Raw genomic sequence first — 19,465 nt, 5'->3', positions numbered from 1 at the left:
GTTAGGGCTGGGGCTAGGGTTAGGGTTTGGATTACATTTACGGTTGGGATTAGGGTTAGGGGTGTGGTTAGGGTTATGGTTGGGGTTAGGGGTGTGTTGAAGTTAGGGGTGTGGTGGGCATTAGGGGTGTGTTTAGGTTAGGGTTTCAGTTAGAATTGGGGGTTTCCAATTCCAGTCAATTCTGCGTTGAAAAAGTAAAACAGTGCTCCTTCCTTTCTGAGCTCTCCTGTGCGCCCAAATGGGTTTACCCCAACATATGGGGTATCAGCGTACTCAGGTCAAATTGGACAACAACTTCTGGGGTCCAATTTCTCTTGTTACCCTTGGAAAAATAAAAATTTGGGGGGGCTAAAAAAAACTTGCGGGACAAAAATAATTTTTTATTTTCACGGCTCTGCATTATTAACTGTAGTGAAACACTTGGGGGTTCAAAGTTCTCACAACACATCTAGATAAGTTCCTTGGGGGATCTAGTTTCCAATATGGGGTCACTTGTGGGGGATTTCTACTGCTTAGGTACATCAGGGGCTCTGCAAATGCAAAGTGACGTCTGCAGACCAAACCATCCAAGTCTGCATTCCAAATGGCGCTCCTTCCCTTCCGAGCTCTGCCATGCGCCCAAACGGTGGTTTCCCCCCCACATATGGGGTATTAGCGTACTCAGGACAAATTGGACAACAACTTTTGGGGACCAATTTCTCCTGTTACCCTTGGGAAAATACAAAACTGGGGTTAAAAAATAATTTTTGTGGAAGTTTTTTTATTTTATTTTCACGGCTTTGCGTTATAAACTGTAGTGAAACACTTGGGGGTTCAAAGCTCTCACAACACATCTAGAAAAGTTCCTTAGGGGGTCTACTTTCCAAAATTGTGTCACTTTTGGGGGGTTTCAATGTTTAGGCACATCAGTGGCTCTCCAAGCGCAACATGGCCCCCCTTTTCAACTCCAGTCAATTTTGCATTGAAAAGTCAAACGGCGCTCCTTCCCTTCCGAGCTCTGCCATGCGCCCAAACAGTGGTTTACCCCCACATATGGGGTATCAGCGTACTCAGGACAAATTGCACAACTTTTGGGTCCAATTTCTTCTCTTTAGTAGCCTAAATTATTGAGTTATTACAGCAATGTGCAGTCCGGCCAGTCCTGGACTGACTGATTTTCTCCTCCTCGGGTAATGTGTCAGCACTGCTCTTCTCAGGGCCGGAACCCAAATTCTAGACCATTGGTTCCTGGGTCTCTACAATAGGACCGTCCCCGCCACTTCCTGTGTGTACTCAGCCTGCAGTGAGCCGCGCTTTGGAGCTCGTTGCCTGGTAACGGCACAGGCCAGCTGTGGGTAGGAAGTGGCGTAGAGGTGAAACTGGAAGGAGCCGGAAAAAGGCGGAAGTGAGCGCAGCCTGGGTGTCGCGACACCGCGTGACTGCTCTGTCGTGACAGACTAGACGCTGAGAGGCTTTGGTGGTGCCTGGAAGGAAACTAGTGGTATGTGGGGCTAGAAAGCCACTTGGCAGTGGGGAGCGGGGCTCCGTGCGTACCGTATACTGGGAGCTGACATGTGCGCCCCTCATCGCGCTGTGCCCCCTGACCACCAGGGCTGCCATGAGGACGCAGTGCTTCTCCCAGGTGCGCACACCTCTGCCTGCCGCCCGCACCCCTGCCTGCCGTCCGCACCTCTGCCTGCCGTCCAGACCTCTGCCTGCCGCCCGCACCTCTGCCTGCCGTCCAGACCTCTGCCTGCCGCCCGCACCTCTGCCTGCCGTCCAGACCCCTGCCTGCCGTCCGCACCTCTGCCTGCCGTCCAGACCCCTGCCTGCCGCCCGCACCTCTGCCTGCCGTCCAGACCCCTGCCTGCCGCCCGCACCCCTGCCTGCCGTCCAGACCCCTGCCTGCCGTCCGCACCTCTGCCTGCCGTCCAGACCTCTGCCTGCCGCCCGCACCTCTGCCTGCCGCCCGCACCTCTGCCTGCCGTCCAGACCCCTGCCTGCCGCCCGCACCTCTGCCTGCCGTCCAGACCCCTGCCTGCCGCCCGCACCTCTGCCTGCCGTCCAGACCCCTGCCTGCCGTCCGCACCTCTGCCTGCCGTCCAGACCCCTGCCTGCCGCCCGCACCCCTGCCTGCCGTCCAGACCCCTGCCTGCCGTCCGCACCTCTGCCTGCCGTCCAGACCTCTGCCTGCCGCCCGCACCTCTGCCTGCCGCCCGCACCTCTGCCTGCCGCCCGCACCTCTGCCTGCCGCCCGCACCTCTGCCTGCCGTCCAGACCTCTGCCTGCCGCCCGCACCTCTGCCTGCCGCCCGCACCTCTGCCTGCCGTCCAGACCTCTGCCTGCCGTCCGCACCTCTGCCTGCCGTCCAGACCTCTGCCTGCCATCCGCACCTCTGCCTGCCGCCCGCACCTCTGCCTGCCGCCCGCACCTCTGCCTGCCGCCCGCACCTCTGCCTGCCGTCCAGACCTCTGCCTGCCGCCCGCACCTCTGCCTGCCGTCCAGACCTCTGCCTGCCGTCCAGACCTCTGCCTGCCGTCCGCACCTCTGCCTGCCGCCCGCACCCCTGCCTGCCGCCCGCACCCCTGCCTGCCGCCCGCACCTCTGCCTGCCGCCCGCACCTCTGCCCGCACCCCTGCCTGCCGCCCGCACCTCTGCCTGCCGCCCGCACCTCTGCCCGCACCTCTGCCTGCCGCCCGCACCTCTGCCTGCCGCCCGCACCTCTGCCCGCACCCCTGCCTGCCGCCCGCACCTCTGCCTGCCGCCCGCACCTCTGCCCGCACCCCTGCCTGCCGCCCGCACCTCTGCCTGCCGTCCAGACCCCTGCCTGCCGCCCGCACCTCTGCCTGCCGCCCGCACCTCTGCCTGCCGTCCAGACCTCTGCCTGCCGCCCGCACCTCTGCCTGCCGCCCACCCCCCAGTATACCTCTGTGTGCCTCCAGCAGTGCTGGGTAATGTCTGTTGTCTTCTCAGGTCTGCTACAATGGCTCGTGGGCAGCAGAAGATCCAGTCTCAGCAGAAGAATGCCAAGAAGCAGGCCGAGAAGAAGAAGCATGGCAGTGACCAGAAAGCTGCGGCCAAGGCAGCCCTGGTGTTCACCTGTCCTGTGTGCAGGGTAAGAGCCAGGGACAGATGTGGTGTGGCCAATCCTGGGGGAGAGCTTACTCTCTTGTGTTAACCCTTTCAGGGCAGTAAGGCTTCACATTCCACGGACTTGCACATGAATCATATTTAAAGCAATAAATGATCCATGCAAATACTGTTAGGTATTAGACTATAGGTGCATCGTGTTCACGTGGCATGATGGCGTTTCCATAGGAAACCCTGTAATCCCCACAAATCAAGGACAGAGCTGCAGTTTCAGGCATAGCAGCACATACATCCCACCCCTCCCCCCATATAGATCAAACCGTGGGGAATACTAAATGTGGATGTATTACACTTGTAATCGCTCTAGGGAATAACCCGTTATGACTGATAGGGTCCGACCGCTGCGACCCTCATTGATCCTTAGAATGGGTTTCTGCCGTGTCCTTGCATCACCTCTTCATTACTTGTCTTAGTCACTGGCAATCTTACAGACCAAAAAAATGAAAATTATTTTATCATAATGAGTGCAGCAAATTGCCTTCCAATGTAATAGTAGTAATTTTATTTCTAATGCACCGAAATATTCCTCAGCACTTTACATTATAGAGGGGACATTACAGCATAACAATAATCACATAAACAGACACCAAGAGGAATGATGTGCCAGGGAAAGCAGTGTGAAGCTGCAAAAAACATTTGTAGGGAGATGTTTCCAACGAGCTTTACCTTCTTGTTTCCATATGTGAATAGAGCCTTAAATATTATATCTTTGCTTTGTGAGTTAGGCTCTGTGCATACTTTGTGCTTCACCTTACAGTATATATCCGGAGCTATGCCAGACGTATACTGTAACTGTTTCATAGACCCTTATTCACCTTTTTAGGCTGCCGTCACACTATCAGGATTTGGTCAGTATTTTACCTCAGTATCTGTAAGCCAAAACCAGGAGTGGAACAATGAGAGGAAAAGTATAATAGAAACATATGCACCACTTCTGTATTTATCACCCACTCCTGGTTATGGCTTACAAATACTGATGTAAAATACTGACCAAATGCTGCTAGTGACGGCAGCCATATACTGTGGACGACTGCTTAGAAACTTCCATGCAGTGTATAGTTGTTGTTGTTGTTTTGTTTTTGCTTTTTTAGTGGCTGGGCGAATCCCAGCTGTAGTTGCTGTTGGGGTACTGGAACAAATGTGTGATCATAGCCTTACCTTAAGTGTAACAAGTTTTGAGATGTTTTTTTTTTTATTATTCTTATTTTAGACACAGATGCCAGACCCAAAAACGTTTAAGCAGCATTTTGAAAGCAAACACCCTAAGTCTCCCATGCCTCCGGAGCTGGTAGATGTGCAGGCATAACAGGAGAGAATGGTTGGTCACAATTTTATGAACACTTTGTAAATATAACTAAACCAGTTACTTTGATTGTGAGGTGCACTTGTTTTCCTGGTCTTATTAAAGCAACCCTTAGGGTACGTGTCCACGTTCAGGATGGCCAGTGGTTTGGACGGAGCAGCAAAGCTCCGCCCCCTTCTGTGGACGCGATGATGCCGGATGTGTTCATTGCACACATCCGGTATCATCGCACCCCACACATAGGGCCCTGTGTTATACCTTGTGGAGGCGCAGCGTCGCCGCAAGGTAAATGGACATGCTGCAATCTAAAAAGACGCGCCGCATGTCCGGAATCGCAGAGCCGCCAGCTGTGTGTTACCATGCATAGTGGAGACAGGATTTCATTAAATCCCCTCCACTATGCTGTAACATCTGGACGCTGTGTGTTTGACACTGCGTCTTTATGCAGCGTCAGACACGCAGCGTTTCCTGAACGTGGAAACATACCCTTAAAGGAGATGTCCAGTCAAAGCTGACAAATGTGACTGCAGACTTATGAATCCCTCCAGCACACACCCAGGCACAGAGGTGATGTATGAGGTACACATGCCCCCGGCCAGTGGACATGGCCTCGCTCCATACACTTGTATAGAGCATAGTGGGCATCTCCGACTGGAAGGCGCAGCCTCACTCCATACAAGTGTACGGAGAGCGAATCCATGCCCAATACATAACCTCCCGTCCCGGATCTGAAATCGGCAAATCCTACCAGCGCACAATGCTTGCACTGGGGGATTTATAAGTCTGCAGTCACACAGTGACTTATTGGTTTTGACCGAACAACCCCTTTAAAGAGTAACAGTTTTTTTAAATGTTTATTTCATAGCTATGGATGCTATTCTATATAGACGGAGGGAGGAGCTAGATGGAACTCCTCCCTCCTCTTCACCCACCCATCAACATACAATTGTATCCATAGCATCTGCTACTCGGTAATGGGAAAGTCTGTCTTCACCTACTACAGATTTTACCTCAGAGCTGAGAATTGTCATAATGACTTATCAATTGCAGAGAAAGCAGATTTCTCTGACAAGACATGTTTCAAAGTTGCTTATTTTCACGTGTACTATTGATTTATGAAATAAAGCATAACCATTAGTGATGAGCGCAAGTGCTCGGTACTCGAGTTTGCCTAGGGTGCTCTGTATGTACCGAGTGTCGCTGGTGCTCGAGTGACATGTTCAAGTTTGCGCCCGTGGGCGTGTTTTATCACTGTTAACAGCTGTGAAACATGGGGTCGTGGGGATTTGAACATGTCACTCATGCACCCACGACAGTCTGTGGATAGCTGAGCACCCTAGGCATACTCGAGTAACGAGCCCTTGCATTCATCACTACTAACCATCCTTTTTAATTTTTAAGGCCAGAGTTATAAATGTAAAAATGTAGAGCAGGTGTATGGTACAAATACCTGTGCCCTCCTTTTAAAGATGTTGCTCCCGTTCCTGAGCTCCATTTGTTTATTTGCAAAAAAAAAAAGCCACAGCAGGCTGGCTGTACACAGTGGTCATTTTGTGAGTATCCATGTGGGAAAGAGGATTATTCATAAGGACTGAAGCAAGGAAGTTGACTATTCGCTTGCAATACATTGTCAAATTTTCAATTTTTTTCTGGGTGCTTGCTCTAAATGTATAATTGTGTGGTCCAATTGTTCGTACACTGTATACAATGCTAAACAGCCAATCATTTATCATAGTAGCAGGTGGTCTTATCATGGCTTTGATTTGTACTTTCATACCCATGTATCACTCCAATCTCCAACATGCATAGAAAGTGTTTTTTGTATTGTTTTTTTAATTTCTGCTTGACACAAAAAATGAATGCATCTTGATATGCTGTATCATGGAAAATGTCTCCTATCGTGTTTGGAATGGCAGTTTATCCTTGTGCACACTTCTCTGCATTAAACTGTTTATCTACTACTTGGACAACCCTTTCTCATTCCTCATGTTTGGCCTCCTTAAATTAAAAATGGCTATACTCCCCTCTGGCACCGTTGCATTATTGTTGGCAGTCGCATTCTTGGGGCTCAACTCAGGTTATATCACGCAAGCCCTGCGCCCAGCATCGGCATCGCTATCCTCACCATCGGACAAATCAAACATCAAAAGGAAGTCAGAGAGCAGCCGCAGCCCCTTGATGTTCAGTACGTCGGAAGGCAGGGGACAGTGACGTCTGCTCTGGGCACAGGGCTCGTGTTACGCAACAACCTTACTTCGGCACTGGCGTTTGATGGGCGCACACCTCCAGAACGCCGCTGGCACAAGAGGAGAGTATAGCTGTATTTGTTTTATCAAGGCCAAACATGCGGTATGAGGAGGTGGTGTTTTAGTAGTGAACAACCCCTTTAAGACCATTAACTTAAGTTTTTACTAGACTTTTCTTACTGCCTTCTCCGCTCTTTTAAAATTGGTGTATAAAATGGTAATTGGGCAAAAAAGTAGATATTAAATGAGTGCACCCTGGCTAATCTATTTCCTCACTTGGAATTGTCAAATTAATTAATGTGATCTGCTGTCTGCTAACTAATGGTTATTAACTAGTGTTGAGCATTCCGATACCGCAAGTATCGGGTATCGGCCGATACTTGCGGTATCGGAATTCCGATACCGAGATCCGATACTTTTGTGGTATCGGGTATCGGTATCGGATACATAGAGATGTGTAAAATAAAGAATTAAAATAAAAAATATTGATATATTTACCTCTCCGGCGGCCCCTGGACTCAGCGCGGGTAACCGGCAGGCTTCGTTGTTCAAAATCAGCGCTTTTAGGACCTGAGAATCACGTCCCGGCTTCTGATTGGTCGCGGGCCGCCCATGTGACCGCCACGCGACCAATCACAAGCCGCGACGTCACCGCAAGCTATTAGCGCGCTCATTTTTGAAAAATGAGCGCGTTAATGACTTTCAAAGACGTAGCGGCTTGTGATTGGTCGCGGCCACGCGACCAATCACAAGCCGCGACGTCACCGCAAGCTATTAACGCGCTCATTTTTAAAAATGAGCGCTTTAATGACTTTCAAAGACGTAGCGGCTTGTGATTGGTCGCGTGGCCGCGACCAATCAGAAGCCGGGACGTGATTCTCAGGTCCTAAAAGCGCTGATTTTGAACAAAGAAGCCTGCCGGTTACCTGCGCTGAGTTCAGGGGCCGCCGGAGAGGTAAATATATCAATATTTTTTATTTTAATTCTTTATTTTACACATCCCTATGGATCCCAGGGCCTGAAGGAGAGTTTCCTCTCCTTCAGACCCTGGGAACCATGAGAATACCTTCCGATACTTGGTGTCCCATTGACTTGTATTGGTATCGGATATCGGTATCGGCGATATCCGATATTTTTCGGGTATCGGCCGATACTATCCGATACCGATACTTTCAAGTATCGGACGGTATCGCTCAACACTATTATTAACCACTTTTATCTAATCATACACATAGTTAAAAAGAATCTGTCCGCACAATTTTCTAAATTAAAGACATCGCTGTAATGGCGCTGTAATACTGATTACATTCCCTTTGCTGAAGAAATCCACTTTGTGGTTCTTCTTTAATCACCATTTTTAGTCTTCTGCTTTTTCTAAAAGATTAATTTTTGCAAAACTTTTGTGACTCTATAGCTGGTGTAGGCTTCAGATTGCAATGTGTGGGTAGCTTGATCATGCGCCAAATTCATTAAGAGGCGCCTCTTAATCCATTTTGCAAATCGTACGCCATCTGACTTTGTTTTTGTCTTTTTTCTAAAGTTGGCCAAACCCCAGTGTTAATGAATAGGCAAATGTGCAGAAATTATGACTACTCATTCCAGCTTGTCTATAAAAAATGTCTTTTTGTATTCATCCATAGTAAAAGTAATAAGCATATACATAGGCAGGGAGCCCAGGCAGGACCATTAAATGAGTTTCAAATATCCCGGTTCTTAGTCATGGCTTGGATCAGACTACCGTGTTCATCATACCCAAAGAATGTCTATAAACCCTTTGTAGTAGCATAACACACAGTGACACAGTGACCCGTAACTGAAACAGGTTTCTTATTTTTACATCTGACATAAAACTCAATTTTCTGTAAGTTGAGGTGTTTATTGTTGTTTTTTTTTTTCTGTATGAATTTCCCTTCACTTTTTTTAACTTCTTCACAACATATGTCATATATTTATTTATTTTAAGAGCACCATTGATTCCTTGGTGCTGTACATGAGAAGGGGTTACATATAAAATACAAATATAATTTATAGTGAACAAACTAATAGTGACAGACCAGTACAGAGGGGAGAGGACCCTACCCTTGCCGCTGCGGGCTTACATTCTACAGGACCTATGACGTATGTCTTTTGATTCAGGCTCACAAGCTGAGCCCGCACATGATTGCTGATTTTATCAGCAATCATGTGCCTTTTATAGCCACAGATGGAGCTGTTAGGGTATGTTTCCACGATCAGGATGGCCGGCGGTTTCGTCGGAGCGGCAAACCCGCTCTGCGGTAAGCTCCGCCCCCTTTCTGGGACGCGATGATGCCGGATGTGTTCATAGCACACCTCTGGGATTATCGCACCCCACCATAGGGCCCTGTGCTATACCTTGCGGCAATGCAGCGTCGCCGCAAGATATACGGACATGCTGCGATCTTAAAAGACGCGCCTCATGTCCGGAGTCGCAGGGCCGCCGCGTGCGTGTTACCACGCATAGTGGAGATGGGATTTCATTAAATCCCCTCCACTATGCTGTAACATCTGGACGCTGCGTGTCTGACGCTGCGGCTCTATGCAGCGTCAAACACGCAGCGTTTCCTGCACGTGGAAACATACCCTTTGCCTGTTAAATCCCGTTGTCTGAGATTAACACACGTCTGTCATTCCTCATTCCCATTGGTGCAGTCGTGACATGTTCGTGGGGTGCCGATGGATTGTCATGGCAGCCAGGGGTCTGTTCATGACCCCTGTGCCTGTCATTACGATCCTCCTGTCAATGCTAGCTAATGACCGGTGTTCAAAGAAGATTGATTTGTGCTATACATTGCATTGCTGAAGCACTGCTGTGTATAGGCACAATCGATCGGATGATCGCAGCTTCAAGTCCCCTTACAAATGCAGTAAAAAGTTTAAAAGAAAAAAAACAATAATAATTAAAAAAAACAAGACGTTCAAATCACCCCCTTTTGCACTATTGGAAATAAAAGTATAAAAAAAACACATGGCATTTTGGGTTCAGAAATGTCCGATCTTTCAAAATATAAAATAATTCGATCTGTAAACAGCGTAACAAGAAAAAATCGCAACTCCAGAATTTTTTATTTTTTTTTTGGCCACTGCAAAATGGCAGTAAGATGAAATTATAAACATTGTACATACCCCAAAATGGTATCGGAGAAAACGTCAGCTCAGTCGTGAAAAAAAGCCCTCATCCAGCCTCAGATCCCGAAAATATACTGTGGAACTCTGGGTAGATAAGTGTTGTACTGGGCGCACACTAAATGTTACATCTATCCATATGCTCTGTATTATTGCTTGGATATATCTGTGCAGATTATATACTGGTTGAATATCGTATAGTGGATCCCCTTTATAATGGTGAATATAACAGTATGTTAAACTGATACATAACAATATGCTTGGTCTTACATGCCCTCCGCACTGCTTGAATGTATGTTTATACATCTTTGAAAATCTAACAATCTGTCCACATTGGGTCCTATTCATTGATGAGGGGCATGCAGTTTATTATAGTATTATTTGGATAATACTAGCCTATATATCCCCTGTTGTATCAATGTCTGTCATATGCCTATATTGCTACTTTATTAACAATTGTGTAGTGGTCATGCTGGGATAATTGGTTTTATACATTGTCAAATTTTATTTATTTTTTCTTATTTGCCTCATCTAGGTATATCCTCTGATGAATGCACTGAATGGAGCGAGTTGCGCATATCTGAAAGACCTTTCTTATATAAATCTAGACGCACCTACCTGTTTTACGTTAAGTTGGCGATAAGTAACATGAGAGTATCTGGACTTTGGTGCTGCAGCATCTCATTATTCACAACGTGGATCATCTATCCTGCTATATGTGGGTTTAGTCAGAACACCAAAAGGACCAGTTGTCTTTGTTTATGCAATTCTGTGGCATGTTCCCCCAAATAGTGTTGAGGGTGCCATAGGACATTTTTTTAGTAATTAAAATAACCAAAAGCATCATAAATATTTTCTTCCTGTACGGTTAGGGTGGTGCATTCTTTTCATCTATGGAGGCAGAGCAATATATATTTTTTAATTGCATTCCAGTGCAGTCCTTCATATTCACCCTTTATTTTTTTATTTTTTTTTTAATCTATACCCGAGACTTAATATTGCATCTTACCTACCAGTTATTGTGCAATACCATTTGCTATACTGTGCCAACGACAAACACTTTGCACATTACTTTGATCTCACCAGCTCTACCTAAGGTGAAAACCACTTTCTAAAAAGTATCCTGATCATCATTACTACTGTTATATTGTTCTTGGTGTTGCATTTTCCTTCTTTTTTTTTTTTAAACAAATTATTCACACCATAATTAAGAAAAATTCACACACAATTTATGGAAAATATTGCAGGTCCTAATAGTTTTAACAAACAATACAAGTATGCCACTTTATAACAAGGCAAATATCTGCCTTTTTTTTTTTTCATGTCTCATGTTTATTCCCAGTTCTAGTAATATTCTGCTTGGAATCCTAACAAATATAAGTCAGTAATAAACGTAGAATATTGTTACGTATGTATATTTTTCACCTTTCTATTTAACTTTCGAGAGAAATGTGAACATATAACCCATAGACTGAAAACCTAATTGGGCCACTAGGCCCTCAAATACACACCAAAACAAGTTAATGTTTCTGAACTTAAGACATTAACATACTTTACAATTTCCTGTGTATGCTTATGTTAAGAAAGTATTTTGTGTAATAATCTTTAATAAATATTTCATTTGCAATTCTTTTTTAACATTCGTAAGCATCTTTATGTGCTATTTTTATGGGGGGAGGTTTTGGGGGAGGTGGGCACTCTTCATGGGGAGGGCGTGCCCCTTTTCAAGAATGAGGAGTATCTGACTCAAACATGCCCTTTGATCAAGACAGGCAAGAAATTGACTTGTCTTGATGAGTTGCAAGTTTTGCAAGCCAATTGGACTACTTTTACCACACTTTGGTTTTTGTTTATTTGCATCCAAAGCTAGATAATGTACCCTTTATAAGTCATTCATTAGACGATGACCTATTTATTGAATCAGGTTTTTATGCTAAATGTTTTGATTATTTTTTTCTATTTTCTACCTCGTTTTATTAAAAAAGAAACAAATGAAATTCTCATTGTTCAATGTTCTCTTCTGAAGACTCTTCAGCAGTCGCAGTATTGTTACATTGACAAATACAATAGATAACTTGTGATCTATAATTTTACAGTAAGTACCGTATTTTTCGGTTTATAAGATGCTCCGGATTGCAAGACGCACCCCAAATTTTGAGGAGAAAAATAGGAAAACATTTTTTTAAATAAAAAGATGGTGGTGGTGCTTATACTCCATGCGTCTTATTGCTTACCGGGGGTGGTGGCTGCGGTGAAGCGGGGTTGCTGCTGGAGGAGGTGATCCCGCAGGCTGGAATGAGGGGATGTTCCGATGTGCGGTGCGCCGCTGGGGTTGCCCGGCAGTGCTGTTGTGGGGGCTCTGCCGACATTTTGTGAAAGGCCCTAACCCCCACAGTTCCATGGTTTCCTGTGCAGTGGACTCCGGGACAATGGCCGCCGGGGGGGCAGTGCATGTGCAGATGGAGATTTCGGGAGAAGAGATCTCAGTGCTGAGATCTCATCTCCTGAGGTCTTGGTGCCGAGATCTCCATCTGTACATGCGCCGTCCCCCGGCTGCCATTTTCCCCGAGTCCACCGCACAGGAAACCGTGGAAATGTGGGGGCTCTGACCTTTCAGGAAATGTCAGCAGAGCCCCCGCAGCACCGTCGAGCACCCCCTCGCCTGCAGCAATGGCACCAGTAAGGTATATCCGCATTATAAGACGCACCTCCATTTTCCCCCCAAATTTGGGGGAATAAAGTGCATCTTATAATCCTAAAAATACAGTAATTTTGCAGCTCACACCTCCTCCTTCATAATTCCTTATCCTCAGATCTTTATATTTTTATAGATTCATTTAACAAATACGTGACTAAGGGTACCGTCACACAGTGCCATTTTGATCGCTACGACGGTACGATTCGTGACGTTCCAGCGATATCCATACGATATCGCTGTGTCTGACACGCAGCAGCGATCAGGGATCCTGCTGAGAATCGTACGTCGTAGCAGATCGTTTGGAACATTCTTTCGTCGCTGGATCTCCCGCTGTCATCGCTGGATCGGTGTGTGTGACACCGATCTAGCGATGCGTTCGCTTGTAACCAGGGTAAACATCGGGTTACTAAGCGCAGGGCCGCGCTTAGTAACCCGATGTTTACCCTGGTTACCAGCGTAAATGTAAAAAAAAACACAGTACATACTTACATTCCGGTGTCCGTCAGGTCCCTTGCCGTCTGCTTCCCGCACTCACTGACTGCCGGCCGTAAAGTGAAAGCAGAGCACAGCGGTGACGTCACCGCTGTGCTGTGCTTTCACTTTACAGCCGGCAGTCAGTGAGTGCGGGAAGCAGACGGCAAGGGACAGACACCGGAATGTAAGTATGTACTGTTTGTTTGTTTTTTACGCTGGTAACCAGGGTAAACATCGGGTTACTAAGCGCGGTCCTGCGCTTAGTAACCCGATGTTTACCCGGGGACCTCGGCATCGTTGGTCGCTGGAGAGCTGTCTGTGTGACAGCTCTCCAGCGACCACACTACGACTTACCAACGATCACGGCCAGGTCGTATCGCTGGTCGTGATCGTTGGTAAATCGTATAGTGTGACGGTACCCTTAAACGGTGAGTCATTTTCTGATTACACTTTTTTTGATTGGTTGTATCGTGCCAACATATTCTGCAGCGCTTTACAGACATTATCAACCCATTGGGGCTCACAATCGAAATTCCCTATCAGTATGTCTTTAAAGTGTGGGAGGAAACTCGCATAAATGTGGTGAGAACATACAAACTCCTGTAATAATAATAATCTATATTTTTATATAGCGCTAACATATTCCGCAGCGCTTCACAGTTTGCACACAATATCATCACTGTCCCCGATGGGGCTCACAATCTAAATTCCCTATCAGTATGTCTGTGGAATGTGGGAGGAAACCAGAGAACCCGGGGGAAACCCACGCAAACACGGAGAGAATATACAAACTCCTTGCAGATGTTGTCCAAGGTGGGATTACAACCCAGGGCTCCAGCGCTGCAAGGCTGCAGTGTCTTGGTGGGATTAGATACAAGGGCCCCCCAGTGCTGCAAAACTGTATCGTCATGCACTCAGAACACTGTATTGGGCAGCACGGTGGTGCAGTGGTTAGCACAGCAGCCTTGCAGCGCTGGAGTCCTGGGTTCAAATCCCACCTAGGACAACATCTGCAAAGAGTTTGTATGTTCTCAGTGTTTGCGTGGGGAATTTAGATTGTGAGCCCCATTGGGGACAGTGATGGTAATGTCTGTAAAGCACTGCGTAATATGTTAGCGCTAAATAAAAATAAAGATTATTATTAGAACACCTCTTGTTGAGGCACATACACCGTGAGAAGAAAATACCAATCCTCATGTAGAGATAATTATCTGGGTTAAGAAGCTAAGATAACTAAGCAACACAATCCTCAATTTGTATAAATGCACACGTGATCATGGGCTATAGTCGCCTCTTCATACCAATATTTATATCCTTTGAGAGTAAAACGCTGTCATTGTGCATATAGGTCCTTCGCTTCCCATAACCATTTGTTCTGCAGTTCAGTAAATGTATAACACATAATGTGTTCCCCAGCAGCAATTTTATTTTTCATTAACAGGTTGTGGTGATGCAGCTATTAGTAAAGCATTTATTTATCAAGCTGGTATTATAAAGTATTCTAATTTACTGAGATAATGACTTTTGGGTTTTCATTGGCTATAAGCCATGATCATCAACATTAACAGAAATAAACACTTGAAATAGATCACTCTGTTTGTAATGGCTCTATATGATATGAGTTTATATTCTAAATTTGTGAGAAGCACCAGTAAGTGCAGCTTCTTACCTGCTTGGCTTCTATTTATCTCCACTCTACTCTGACCCCATGAAGCCAGAGCTGTCAATCAAAGAAGAGAGGGGGAGGAGGTGGAGATAAATGGAAACCAAGCAGGTGGGAAGGTTTATATAAATGATTGACCATGCCATGATGCACCGAGTACCTGAACTTGATTTGAACAGTTATTCTTTGCTGACAAAGTCCTGTAAATTGTGTGCAATTATGTCTGTAAGGCCGGAGTCACACTTACTGTATAAAAAAATCGGTCCTATTTTGATGGCCGAAAATTGCACAAATGTTCCTTAACAGTGATCCGTATGTCATCTGTGTGCAATGTGAGGATGTGATTTCCTCGCATCTAGTAACAGTGTGACATCCGTATGCAATGTGATTTTTAACATGAGCTTTTACATACAGCAGTTCTCTCTATGTAAAAGCTCATGTTAAAATCGCATTGCATACGGATGTTACACTGATGGGCCGTGTGGTGTGCGAGTTTTTCTCGCACCCAAAGACTTGCATTGGTGCGACTTGGCCAAGATACGCTGACAATCGCAGCATGCTGCAATTTCACTCAGTTCCTGAATACGGCCGAGAAAACAACGGATGATGGGAGCTGCCCCATAGATTAACATTGGTCCGAGTGCTATGCGTTTTTTTTATCGGCCTAAGGCAGGCGTCGCACATAACGTATAAAAAATCGGTCTGTTTGAGACTTGCAGAAATGTTACAATGATCCGCATGTCATCCGTGTGCATTGCGAGGATGCGTTTTTTTTTTTATTTTTATATTTTTTTCCCCTTATCAAAGTATCTGGCTTGCAAAATGGACATCTATTGGATTCATGGCCTCAAATATTCATGAACATATGGTGCAGCACCACATGATGGGTGTCACGTCCGAGCATTCCTACAAGAACAGTTTCCTCGAAAGTGGATTGGTCGTCGTGGGCCAGTTGAATGGCCACCAAGGTCTCCCGATCTGACCCCTTTAGACTTTTATCTTTGGGGTCTTCTGAAGACAATTGTCTATGCTGTGAAGATACAAGATGTGCAGCATATGAAACAATGGATATTGGAAGCCTGTGCTAGCATTTCTTCTGCGGTGTTGCTATCAGTGTGTCAAGAGTGGGAGAAGAGGGTTGCATTGACAATCCAACACAATGGGCCGCACTTTGAACACATTTTATAAGTGGTCATAAACTCGTAAATAACTCATGAAAGAATAAAGTTATGTTAAAACCAAGCACACCATTGTTTTTCTTGTGAAATTCTCAATAAGTTTGATGTGTCACATGACCCTCTTCCCATTGAAAAAATAAAAGTTGGATCCAGAATGGCCTACATCAAAATGGCTGCAATGGTCACCACCCATCTTGAAAAGTGTTCCCCCCTCACATATACTAATGTGCCACAAACAGGAAGCTTATATCACCAACCATTCCCGTTTTATTTAGGTGTATCTATATACATGGCCCACCTTGTGTATGTGTGTGTGTATATATATATATAATAATAATAATCTTTATTTTTATATAGCGCTAACATATTCCGCAGCGCTTTACACACATTATCATTGCTGTCCCCATTGGGGCTCACAATCTAAATTCCCTGTCAGTATGTCTTTGGAATGTGGGAGGAAACTGGAGTGCCCGGAGGAAACCCACGCAAACACGGAGAGAACATACAAACTCTTTGCAGATGTTGTCCTTAGTGGGGCTTGAACCCAAGACCCCAGCGCTGCAAGGCTGCTGTGCTAACCACTGCGCCACCGTGCTGCCCTGTGTATGTATGTATATGTGTGTATATATATATATATATATATATATATATATATATATATATATATATATATATATATATATATATATATATATATATATATATATATATATATATATATATATATATATATATATATATATATATATTTACAGACCAAAGGTTTGGACACACCTTCTCATTTAAAGATTTTTCTGTATTTTCATGACTGTAAATTGTACATTCACACTGAAGGCATCAAAACTATGAATTAACACATGTGGAATTATATATTTAACAAAAGTGTGAAGCAACTGAAATTATGACTTACATTCTAGGTTCTTCAAAGTAGCCACTTTTTGCTTTGACTGCTTTGCACACTCTTGGCATTCTCTTGATGAGCTTCAAGAGGTAGTCACCGGGAATGGTTTTCACTTCACAGGTGTGCCCTGTCAGGTTTAATGAGTGGGATTTCTTGCCTTATAAATGGGGTTGGGACCATCAGTTGTGTTGTGCAGAAGTCTGGTGGATACACAGCTGATAGTCCTCCTGAATAGACTGTTAGAATTTGTATTATGGCAAGCTAAGTAAAGAAAAACAAGTGGCCATCATTACTTTAAGGCTATGTGCACACGTTGCAGATTAGGCTTAGGAATTTCTGGTGCGGATTCTGCCTCTCCTGGCAGAAAACGCACCTGTGGATTTGTCGCGTTTTTTGTGTGGTTCTGCAGCGGTTTTTGTGCGTTTTTGCTGCGGTTTTTACCCCTGCGGTTTTCTATAATGGAATGGGTACAAAATGCTGCAGATTAACAAAAAAGAAGTGACATGGTACTTCTTTTAAACCGCAGCGTTTCTGCAGTGGATTTTCCGCAAAGTGTGCACAGCATTTTTTTTTTCTCATTGATTTACATTGTACTGTAAATCAATTGCGGATCTGCAGCGTTTCTGCACCTCAAAAAACTCTGCGGATCCGCAGAGAATCCGCAACTATTCTGGTCCACTGCGGATTTTTCCGCAGCGGATTTGATAAATCTGCAGGACAAAAATGCTGTGTTTTTGTTGCAGATTTATCATGGATTTACTGCAGATTTCACTGCGGTTTTACCACTGCGGTCTTCTATAGGAGCAGCTGTAAAACCGCTGTGGAATCCGCAGAAAGTGTCATGCTGCGGAATGTAAACCGCTGCGTTTCCGTACGTTTTTTTTCTGCAGCATGTGCACAGCGTTTTTTGTTTCCCATATGTTTGCATTGTAATGTAAACTCAAGGGAAACTGCTGCGGACCCTAAGAAATGAAGGTCAGTCAGTCAGTAAAATTGGGTAAACTTTGAAAGTGTCCCCAAGTGCAGTGGCTAAAACCATCAAGCGCTACAAAGAAACTGGCTCACATGAGGACCACCCCAGGAAAGGAAGAGCAAGAGTCACCTCTGCTTCTGAGGATGTTTATCCGAGTCACCAGCCTCAGAAATCACAGTTTAACAGCAGCTCAGATTAGAGACCAGGTCAATGCCACACAGAGTTCTAGCAGCAGACACATCTCTACAACAACTGTTAAGAGGAGACTTTGTGCAGCAATTCTTCATGGTAAAATAGCTGCTAGGAAACCACTGCTAAGGACAGGCAACAAGCAGTAGAGACTTGTTTGGGCTAAAGTTCTCAAGGAATGGACATTAGACCGGTGAAAATCTGTGCTTTGGTCTGATGAGTCCAAATTTAAGATCCTTGGTTCCAACCACTGTGTCATTGTGTGATGCAGAAAAGGTGAACGGATGGACTCTACATGCCTAGTTCCCACCGTGAAGCATGGAGGATTAGGCGTGGGGGTGCTTTGCTGGTGACACTGTTGAGGATTTATTCAAAATTGAAGACATACTGAACCAGCATGTCTACCACAGCATCTTGCAGCGGCATGCTATTCCATCCGGTTTGCGTTTAGTTGGACCATCATTTATTTTTTCAACAGGACAATGACCCCAAACACACCTCCAGGATTGTGTAAGGGCTTTTTGACCAAGAAAGAGGGGTGCTACACCAGATGACCTGGTCTCCACTGTCACCAGACCTGAACCCAATCGAGATGGTTTGGAGTGAGCATGACCGCAGAGTGAAGGCAAAAGAGCCAACAAGTGCTAAGCATCTCTGGGAACTCCTTCAAGATTGTTGGAAGACCATTCCCGGTGACTACCTCTTGAAGCTCATCAAGAGAATGCCAAGAGTGTGCAAAGCAGTCATCAAAGCAAAAGGTGGCTACTTTGAAGAACCTAGAATACAAGACATAATTTCAGTTGTTTCACATACACACACACACACACACACACACACACACATATCTCATACTATGTGTAGACATTTATTTTATCTATTCTATTGTAACCTATCAGCGTGATTTTACTGTACACCGCACTGAATTGCCAGCTTTTCTAAAGTACATCGGCGTGTATTTCTCGCAAGTCACACTGATGGTCCGTGTGGTGTGTGAGTTGGTCCGAGTGCTATGCAGTTTTTTTTTTTTGTAGCATAGCACTCGTCCGTATTATACAGTAGTGTGACTCTGGCCTAAGGTAAGAACTACACACTGTATAGCACAGAAAAATGTTTAGGACACAATTTATAGTTCCTCGTCCATTATTCAAGCTGGTATAGGTGTAGATGGAAATGTTTCAGATGTAACACCCATGGCATCAAGTGTGTAACAATGGATTATTTAACATGTAGTATAGAAGTTCCATGGTTTAGGATGGGCTTCCTCAGGAGGCAAACCAGAAAACACTCCTGTGTATCTTACATGCAGCATGACATTAGCAATTAATAATAAATCATATTTGAAGCATTTTTCTGTGCTATTCAGAGTGCAAAATGTCTCCCTTTATCAGCTACATGTTAATGGGAGCAATGTGGTCGGCTCCATAAGAACTACACCCACCCAACAATCTACAGGAAGTGCTGCCTACCCTGTTCTTGATTTGATGCTGTGTAAGACTTAATACTTTTCTACACAGCAACTCTAAAGTGGTCAGGAGCCATTACGTCACAAGACGTACTAATTTTTAGG

General features: G+C 45.2%; 1 protein-coding gene across 2 annotated transcripts; it reads left to right on the top strand.

Moving 5' to 3' along the window:
- Positions 1–1,297: 1,297 nt before the first annotated feature.
- LOC138669938 (zinc finger protein 706-like) lies at positions 1,298–11,460 on the top strand. Of its 2 annotated transcripts, none has more exons than XM_069756823.1 (4): positions 1,298–1,480; positions 2,953–3,094; positions 4,340–4,447; positions 10,358–11,460. In XM_069756823.1, the coding sequence occupies exons 2-3, from the start codon at positions 2,963–2,965 to the stop codon at positions 4,433–4,435; spliced, it is 228 nt and encodes a 75-aa protein (XP_069612924.1). In that variant the 5' UTR covers positions 1,298–1,480; positions 2,953–2,962; the 3' UTR covers positions 4,436–4,447; positions 10,358–11,460. The 2 variants fall into 2 exon arrangements, with proteins under 2 accessions (XP_069612924.1, XP_069612925.1); XM_069756824.1 differs by having other exon boundaries at positions 1,368–1,621.
- Positions 11,461–19,465: the final 8,005 nt, after the last annotated feature.

This window comes from Ranitomeya imitator, chromosome 3 (genome assembly GCF_032444005.1).
Source record: "Ranitomeya imitator isolate aRanImi1 chromosome 3, aRanImi1.pri, whole genome shotgun sequence".
Taxonomy (NCBI): domain Eukaryota; kingdom Metazoa; phylum Chordata; class Amphibia; order Anura; family Dendrobatidae; genus Ranitomeya; species Ranitomeya imitator.
Note: the sequence above shows the minus strand (reverse complement) of the source record. Positions and strands in the feature narration are given on the sequence as shown.

What these genes read in the sequence shown, in the direction of transcription:
- LOC138669938 (XM_069756823.1), top strand. Translation starts at nt 2,963, where the DNA reads ATGGCTCGTGGGCAGCAGAAGATCCAGTCTCAGCAGAAGAATGCCAAG. An exon ending in TCACCTGTCCTGTGTGCAGG is followed by an intron (nt 3,095 to 4,339) that starts GTAAGAGCCAGG and finishes TTCTTATTTTAG; the next exon opens with ACACAGATGCCAGACCCAAA.